The sequence below is a fragment of the Peromyscus maniculatus genome, chromosome 1, assembly GCF_049852395.1.
Source record: "Peromyscus maniculatus bairdii isolate BWxNUB_F1_BW_parent chromosome 1, HU_Pman_BW_mat_3.1, whole genome shotgun sequence".
Lineage (NCBI taxonomy): Eukaryota > Metazoa > Chordata > Mammalia > Rodentia > Cricetidae > Peromyscus > Peromyscus maniculatus.
Window position 1 is genome coordinate 8,322,105 of NC_134852.1, and position 9,425 is coordinate 8,331,529.

Below are 9,425 nucleotides of genomic sequence, written 5' to 3' on the forward strand. Positions count from 1 at the left end.
GTGAATCTATTGCTTTAAACTGTAGTGGCTAGTACTGAAGCTGAAGCCTTGGCTGCTGACTCTGCCCATTTCAGCTTTCCAATATGGTGGTGGTACATTTACCACCAGCTCTGGGAGCCATGTGCACCACTAACTCTTGGAAGCAGTGGGTCTAGGCCTTCATCAAAGCAGTGTGTAGTCCAGAAACCATTTTTTGTCTGCACTAGCAAAAGCTATATCCACTATGCACCATGCTGCTGTGCAGCTTGGAGACGCCTCTGTGTACAGTGACAGGAACCCACAATGCTGCACTCAAGCCCACATGTCACCGCAAACATGCCATACCATAGCTCATGCCTCACATGAGAGACAAAAATAGACAGCTGCTTTTTGCTCCTTTTTAGAATTTTCTTTTTATAACTTTCTGTGGTTTTAGGTGGAAACTCTTGCTCTACATTGGGCAGCCAAATGTAGTTGGAAGTTTTCCTGTGTCCCAGCTGGCCAGCAATCAGGACAAATCTCTCTCACTCATGTCCCCCAAGTAAATACACAGAGGCTTATATTAATTATAACTGCTTGGCCATTAGCTTAGGCTTATTACTGACTAGTCCTTACACTTAAATTAAACCATATTTTAGTATGTTTAGCCATGTGGCTAGGTGCCTTTTCTCTGTTCTGCCTTGTCCTCTTTCTTCCTCTGTGTCTGGCTGGTGAATCTCAGCTCTGTCCTTCTTCTTCCCAGAATTCTCCTCATGTGCTTGTCTACCTATACTTCCTTCCTACCTGCTAGCCAATCAGAGTTTTATTCATCAACCAATCAGAGTGACACATATTCACAGCCTACAAAACAATATCCCACCACAAATGTCTGGTGATTGGGGGTCAGCAATGTGAAAGATGTGCAATGAATGTATTCCTTGCATAGTTTATCCTGTTGGGATGCTGAAGCCTAATCCTACCTTCTGAAATATACTGAATGCCCAACTTCATTGCTGGGAGACATGCCTTACTGAGAATAGGCTTAGACAGTGTGTGTTGGGAACATACCAGCTATTTGAAATTTAACATTCTTCATGTTATTGAAAGTTCTGGCTACTGTGTTCCTGATTGTCTTAAAACAAAACATATCTCTTGTGATTTATCTAATGATAATTATATGATATGATGAACTACAAATGTTATCTCTTCTGGACACTCAAGAACTACTTATGTCTTCCAGGTATTATAGAGGTTAATGGAGAATAGTGATTGGTGATAGTTTAACTAGGGTTTTCTCAGCCCATTTTGGAGACACTCCTCCAGTCCAAGAGGAGTTGAGTGCAGTGTTAAAGGTGCAGTATTATGGGAACATTAACTGGAGTAACATGAACAAACCATGTTATACATTACATAAAGCACCATTGACAAAAAAAAAATACAATGCCACCCAAGTATGATGTGGTGAACCAGTGACTTTAATTTTGATTACTAAACCAAAGAATTGATAAGTGGCTCCTTAATGAAGTCAGGGAAATTTTATATAGCTATACCACCAGACAAAACCTGTACCTCATTCTATTTCATCTTTCTTCTTTAGCAAGGAATAATACCAGCATGGGCCAAAGTATTGCAAAACCTTCCATCATCCCTAATAAATTTTATGACTAGTCCTGTGAAAAACATAGTGGGACATCGCAGCCACTGTAATTGAAATAGGGAAACCCTATCTGTATTTCATGTCATCCTCAGGGGATAGATTACCACAACTTGCAGGCATTCCCAGCACTTGTAGATATTATGTCCCTGGGATGAAAGCAGCCAGTCACCAAAGTTTAATTGGGATGTGGAAAATTCCTTTTCCAAGCAGAATAATAAAGCCAAAGGTGTCTACATTCTTATGCCTAGAACCTGAACTTATTACTTCTGGTACCAGATAGTACTTAAGTTAAGGATCTTGGAGGAGTGTAGCACAAATCTTAGAAGGTCTTATTAATAAAAATAAACCCAGAGCCAGGTATTGTGATGAATGCTGAAAGATCAGAGAAACAGAAGAAGCCACAGCCAACCTCACCTCACAAATTCCTTAGCTGGTCTTGTTTTCTCAGACTGAAAAGCCTCTCAGTACTCATCTGAATGGGTCTCAGCTGAACTGCTGCTAAAAGCCTAAAAGCTTAACAAGCCTTTATCTAGTTCCTGGTCCTCATGCTTTATATACCTTTCTAATTCCTGCCATCACTTCCTGAGTTTAAAGGCATGTGTCACCATGACTGGCTGTTTCCAGTGGGACTGAACTCTTAGAAATCTGGATGGATCTCCAGATTGTTAGGATTAAAGGTGTGTATGCCATCATTTTCTGGCCTCTATGTCTGTCTTGTGGCTGTTCTGTTCTCTGAACCAAGATAAGTTTATTAGGGTGTACAATATATTTGGAGGAACACAATATCACCACATTTCCACTTTTTTGTCTAAATAATTAAGGAAGCTTATAACTAATAAAACAATGTTTATACAATATATACAGTCAAGAACTGCATTAACAATGTCTAGTCTATTAACATTTGACAGATTCAGACAAAAACTCCATTATGTAAATTAACAATGTCCAGTCCATTAACATTTGACAATTTCAGACAAAAAAAGTCATTACTTATTTTATTTAATTTAAAACAAGTAGTTCCTTTTTGTAATTGATTCAATAATCTACCTTTTTATCTTATCAGAGGAGAACTTAAGCCTGATGGTCTCAACATAAGAGTAACTTTTTGAGAATGCAAACAAGTAGGCAAAGGGTCAATCTCACAGCAACCAGTAAGAGGGAACAGAATTAGAAAATGTTGGTACTTGGGTGCTGTGAATCAAGACATTGTGACTAAAGTTGTGGAAGACCATTGGAGCTTAGGAAGGAAAGAGAGCAGAGTCTGACCTGAGCCATTAGGAAATATTTGACTTGAGTCTATGGACCTACCTTGAGATTATGGCCTCTCCTTGTAACAGCATAAATGAATCTTTTCTTAGACCATACTGTTGATTTTGACTAATACTACTTTTGCATATTTGGGGTCTGCAATTGTTTCTCCTTGTGAAATGACATGCTGTGACAAGTGAATGCTTATTTTTTTGGCTTGGAAAACACACAGGACAGACAGAAAGCTCTGATGAATAGAGGAAAAAACCATTTTTTTTTCTTAAAGATTTTCCTCAGTGCAAGTACTTTTCCTCAGTGCAGGACTTTTGCCAAGTACTTTTTGCGGAGTACTTGGCAAAAGTCCTGCACTGAGGAACAAAGAGAAGTTCCTCTTGTGGTGAGCTGGTGATAGTACTGATGTGGCAAACCCATGACAGGAAGGACCTGCCTCCAGGCTGAAAACAGCCTGTTTGATGTTTCTGCAGAATATGGTTAGGCTTCCCCAGGAGCACAAGCAAGAAAAATACAACGACTCACCATGGTCCCCATGCTCAGAATGCTGTTGTGTCTTGGTAAGATATGAAGAGGCAGAGTGGACACTCAAGTCTGTAAGAAACCCTATTCCAACACAGGTCTTATTGAATCTGGAAACTCCATGATATTGACCCTGTCTCTCAGACTGAAAAATCTCTCAGAGTGAATTTTCTTTCAGGACTGAGTGTGGGACAGAAGACTGCAGTCCTGGCAGGTGAGTGTTTCCATCCATCCCAAGATTTTATCCTTCACTCTGGATACCAGACATCATTTTGCTCTCCTTTTGGTCATCTCTTCACAATGTGGGATCTGTAAAGTTTATGGATAATGTTGTGATGCCCATTAGTGCCCTACTAAGACTTGGTGTCTGAGGGAGAATTGTACCAGGACTCAACCTTTGATTTCCTTGCAGGAACCCTCACAAAGCCCAAAATCTGGGCTGAGCCACACTCTGTGATTGCCTCAAATGCACCTGTTACTATTTGGTGTCAGGGGTCCTGGGAGGCCAAGGAGTACCATTTGCTTAAAAAGGGAAGCACGGATCCTTGGGACAGACAATACCCTCTGGAAATCTTGGACAAGGCTAAGTTCTACATCCAACACATGACAGTTTACTTTGCAGGGATATATAAGTGTTACTATAAGAGCCCTGCTGGCTGGTCAGAGCACAGTGACACCCTGGAACTGGTGCTAACAGGTGAGTGAAGAGTCAGGGTTCCCAGCACAGGCTCTCCACTCAGAAGGAGTTCAGCTCTCCAGGGTACTTTTTTCAGAGCCCAACCCTGCAGTACAATGTGGGAAGCTTAAATTCATTTCACTTCCCCTTGTATCCTAGGAGCCTATGATAAACCAAGCCTGTCTGTCTGGCCCAGTTCTGCTGTGACCTTAGGAGAGACCATAACCATGCAGTGTAGTTCATCACTGGGATTTGGTAGATTTATTCTGACCCAGGAAGGAAAGCACCACCTCCAATGGACCCTGGAATCACCGCCAAGTGCCAATAGGGAGTTTCAAGCTCATTTTGTTCTGGACCCTGTGACCATCATCCACAATGGTACATTCAGATGCTATGGCTATTTTAGGAACCATCCCCAGTTGTGGTCAAAATCAAGTGACTCCCTTCACCTCTTGGTCTCAGGTAAGAACCCCTGATACTACCTTTCTTAATGCAGAGTGTCACCCAGGGATCTGCTCTGAGAAGCGTTCTAACCTCAAAGTAAAATAATGAAACTCAAAAGTCCCAAAGAATTTCATACCTCATAGAGCACCAGCCTTAAGAATCCCCTGATGCAATTACTCCCCTCAGTGACTCATTGAAATTTAGCAGGAAGGCTTGAGAATAGACAGTATATGGAGTGATCAGACATTGTCTCTGTCCTGCTTAAGTTTTTATTTTTGTGATGAAACACCATGATTTAAAGTAACATGTGGAAGAAAGATTTTATTTCTTCTTATAGTTTACAGTCCATCATGAAGGTAATTAGAGGTAGGCACTCAAGGCAGGAACTGAAACAGAGGCCATGGTGGAACATGGCTTACAGGCTTACTCTCCAGTGTTTTTTCTCAGAATATTTTCTTATATCATCAAGGTCCAACTACCCAGAGTTAGAACCACGCACAGTGGGCTTGGCTGTCTCACTCCCACTTCAACTATCAGGCAATCATTAAAATGCCTCCACACCCTTGCCTACAGGTCAATATGATGGAGGCATATTTCCAAGTTAAGTTGCCTCTTCCCTGATGACTCTATCTTGTATTAAGTTAGCAAAACCTAATGTGAACAGTCTGCAATGGCATCCTCTGTCCCTCATTTTCTGTTTATCTTTATTTCCATAAATGAAGGGCACAGCCTCATGATAACAGCTGGTTATCAAAGGCTTGTGGTAAAAAAATGATGCACAGACTCAATCAGAAAGTTTTGTGTCCCTCAGAGTCTCAATCCTTTCCTTACCTTCAGTGCTATGTTTTATTGAGTCTTGGTGGACCTGAGCTGTGATCTTGACAGACAAATAGGAATCCAGAGGCACAAAATCTGATCTCTAACAAGGTGATAGCAAGTTGGAAGTACTTAAAGTCCAGATTGATGTAGAAAGTGACAGGCCATAGTCAAGTGCTTGAAGTCCAAATACTTACTTCTCCTTCTATTTCTGGCAGAATCCAAGGACCAGTCTCCCACCCACACTGAGAATGGTAAGTAGAGCTCTCATGGCCAGTGGATACAGAAAGAGTGGGATCATTGTGGGGTGGTGAAGCCTCCTCTGAAGTTCATAAATTGAAAGTACTTGATTGCTCCCCACTTAGATAATCTGTTCCTCACATAGCCACGGCCTCAATATATCTCTCTACCTAGATCCCATACCCTTGTTAACACCAACCTCTCATTCACTGGAGCCTTGAATTCCCTAATGGAGTTTCTTCCTAGCATGTAGATTCCTGGACAAGTTTTACTGAATAGTGAACGAAAATCACAATGGTCTTTTGAGATCCAGACTTGAGGAAAATCACCTTCTCTGAGTCTTTACCTTGATTTCTGCAAGTATAAAGGATATTGTTTGCCCAGACCTTCAATTTACTTCCTGTACTGTCCTTGGCTGTGACCTCCTGAATGAACAGGAGTCTCATCCATCAGACACCAGTTTTGGAATGACTATGTCCCCTCTGCCACAAGAATGGTGACACACTACACTACATTGGAAAAGACTCATAGTTAGGGCAGGATATTCTGGAACTTTCTTTCTAGAACAAGTACCTCATCCTTTGTAGTGAGGACAAGGCTGAAAGTCAGGTGTAGGGTTCAAACCCCAGCTCTTTTAATCCTTCTGTCTGGGTAATGGAAAGAGTTCCATGCTGCATGATTGTGAGGACGGAGTCTATGAGTGGGCTGGGCATAAAATAGGTGCCTGGGTAAATAACATCTTTTCTTCATGCACCATGCCAACTGTGCCTAAGGATTGGGAAGGTACCAGAAGGTTCTGATTGGAGTCTTGGTCACCCTCCTCCTGCTTTTCTTCCTCCTTATTCTTCTCATCCTCTTCCGACATCAGTGTAAAGGCAAAGAGAAGAAGGCAGGTAAGTAGGGTAATAGTGACTTGGGTGTATGGATGTGGTGAGTAAATAAAACATGTAGCCTTCAGATCGGTGAAATTTTCAAATATTTTGTAAGGTTTTCCATCTCCTGCAGTATTTGTATACTTACAGGATGTTATTTACATCCCATTTCTTCCTCTGAAATTTTCTATTGTTAGAGCCTTCCCATCCAACTAGCTTATACTTTTTCAGTTCATGCAGACCAAAGGGAGACCAACTTGCAACTTCTTGAAGGGGATACAGACCCAACAGCCAGAGATAGAGTCCCTCAGAAGAGGTAACTCCTGCCCAGAGACCCAGACTCCCACCTGCCATAGACCTCACTGCTATCTGATAATCCCTGTCTCCTCAGATCCAGCCCAGATGCTGCCATCAAGGAAGAAAACCAGGGTGAGAATAAGAGGTCCTTGGGGAGGGAGATGCTCTAAATGTTGACACCACAAGACTGATAGGAAGGGTCTGGGGTCAACACTCTGAGGGACTGAACTTTCACTATGAACCCAGAGATTTCATCACACTCCCTGGTACTCTCTCTCCTTGTGGGACAAGGGCATGGGTCTAGGAGACTGAGAGATTCCATAGCCAAGAGATAACTCCTTTGTTCTAACCTGACAGATGCTTCTGCGATGGACCCACAACCTGAGGAGAGTGTAGAGCTGGACAGTTGGGTAAGACTGCTGCCACATTCACAGTGATAAGAGCTTATGGCCCAATTTGGTCTATTACTCCCTCTTTGTGGCAGTATCAGTCACAGCTGATCCCTCCATTCTGGCAGAATTTGTCTCTATGAACTATGATCTCTTCTTCTTGGTATCACTACGACTACATGACCCTTTTCTCCTGTCTCATTTCTGGATGTGTGTCATCTGTCTGTTGCTTAGCATGTGTCTAAAGACTTGAAAGGACATATGAGTCACTGCACCCTCATTTCTCAAGATCCTCCTATACTCATTCACCCTGTCATCCACAGAGAGCCTCTTTATTTTAAGCTTGAGAACAATTTTATTAGTGTTTAAAAAAAACAAAGGTAACCTGTAAATCTCAGCAGCTTCCTGGAGGAAAAAAAGGAAACAGAGAAGAGAAATGGAGTGAAAGCCATGTCTGAGGAGAGCCAAGATAAAGATCAGCTAAGTGATGGCTGGCAGCCACAAGGCAGGGAGGGAAGCTTTAGAGAAAGAGCAAGTAATTCCAAAGTGTTAGGAAATGTGTGCTTAGAACAGATATACAAAGAAATAATGGAAGCATTGTGCACTAACTCAGAAAAGTAGGCACATTTACAAAACTAAGGCTTACAGCACTATAAGCTACCACATACAGCATCTTCTTGTTATAGCTTTCCTTAAGGGCTGCAAACACATCAAGGAACAGAGTTCCTCATCCACTCCAAGCTCACCTCAAGGCTAAGAAATGAGATGTGTATGACTAAAGAATGATTGTGGTGTGGTGTGCTGTTAGGAAAAAGGAAACAGAGAAAATGGATGTACTGTGAGGCACACAGAGCCAATGTGAATCACAAGGGAAGACTTTTACTGGGTATATTCTGAGGAGATGCCCGAAGAGGTCCTCACAGATACCTAATTAACCAGCAGAAAATACAGAAGGTTCCAAGGTCTTCAGACAGGAGGATGAAAATGTTGCTGGATCTGGGAAAACAGGAGTTAGTGTGAGGATAACAGGCCAGAACTATGGGAAGGACACTTGCAGATTCCCCAAGGTCTCAGGAAGCCTATGAAGACTCCATTAGTAATGATATGATGTGAATTAAATTTCTAAAGGCTCTCTATGTCTAAAGGAGATCCTGAATGGAACTAGGAGTCACTTTATCCATCTCATTGCCTCTTTGCTGCAGAACCCATCTGATGAAGAACCCCAGAGAATTGTGTATGCCCAGGTGAAACCCTCCAGGCTTCATAGAGCAGGAAGTACCTCTCCTTCCCCACTGTCAGGAAAAGTACTGGACATGAAGAATAATCAATCAGGAGAGAACAGAGAGATGTACCCTCAGGTAGGTTCTGTTCATTCCAGCTCCAGAAGTTGCCAGTGCCAAGCACATACCTTCCTCCAACTCTGTCCCACTCCAGGCTACTACATCCAAGGAACCGCAGGATGTGACCTATGCCCAGTTATGTAAAAGGACACTGGAATACCAGTAAGAAGCCATAAAAGAAAAAAGACTCTGACCCCACATTCCACAGACAGAAACTAAGGACATCTGAGATACTATTTGTTCCTAGTGCACTCTGTATAATGAATGTCAGGCATCATGCATACTTCATGTATCATCAAGAGACTCTCAGAACTTTGGGTGCCCTCTTGATTCTTTGGTCAGAGATAACCAGTGACCTTACATTTTGTAAATAAAGCCAATCCTTCTCAATAAACAATTAGTGAAATGAGAAAAAATGAAGTGAGAAAATGCTGTGACTTGAATGACAATGTAGCCAGGACACATTGATCTATGAAACTTGAACTTTCAGAACCATGAATAAATACAGAAGAAAAGAAAATGTTTATAAAATCAATGGCCTTATATATTATAATGAGAATATAGAATGTTAAAACCAGGCTATCCCAGATAAAAGCATGGAGGTGGGAATGGTAATTTAAGAGAAACCACTGGCCCTGCATGATGGCCACTCATCCTAGATAATCAGGAGGCACCAATAGAAGACCTTATCTACCCCTTTTGAAGCCTTTGGATTCATTCCCAGCAGAGACAGAGACAGAGACAAAGGGAGAGACAAGGAGAGGGAGAGGGAGGGAGTTTCTGGTACTACTTATATACTCTAAGATGCGTGGTCTTCAAATGGAGTGTGATCGACTTATCAGGACTCACATCCTTAAAGAAAACTGACTTTCCCTCTTCCAGAAGCCATCAAATGCCAACTGCTTCTCAGGTAGGGGTGGAATTCATGTTCATCTGCCCTCTCCATGCTGGGAT

The 9,425-nt window shown here is 42.0% G+C and overlaps 1 protein-coding gene across 3 annotated transcripts; it reads left to right on the forward strand.

The window, feature by feature from the left end:
* The first annotated feature begins 3,288 nt into the window (after positions 1 to 3,288).
* On the forward strand, positions 3,289 to 8,887 carry LOC143272832 (leukocyte immunoglobulin-like receptor subfamily B member 4A). Of its 3 annotated transcripts, XM_076569042.1 has the most exons (11): positions 3,299 to 3,435; positions 3,576 to 3,611; positions 3,810 to 4,094; positions 4,233 to 4,535; positions 5,552 to 5,587; positions 6,347 to 6,466; positions 6,677 to 6,761; positions 6,837 to 6,874; positions 7,100 to 7,152; positions 8,334 to 8,489; positions 8,566 to 8,887. In XM_076569042.1, exons 1-11 carry the CDS (start codon positions 3,402 to 3,404, stop codon positions 8,635 to 8,637), a joined length of 1,218 nt encoding a protein of 405 aa, XP_076425157.1. In that variant the 5' UTR covers positions 3,299 to 3,401; the 3' UTR covers positions 8,638 to 8,887. The 3 variants fall into 3 exon arrangements, with proteins under 3 accessions (XP_076425167.1, XP_076425148.1, XP_076425157.1); XM_076569033.1 differs by having other exon boundaries at positions 3,295 to 3,435; positions 8,334 to 8,887; XM_076569052.1 differs by lacking the exon at positions 6,347 to 6,466 and having other exon boundaries at positions 3,289 to 3,435; positions 8,334 to 8,887.
* The last annotated feature ends 538 nt before the right edge of the window (positions 8,888 to 9,425 follow it).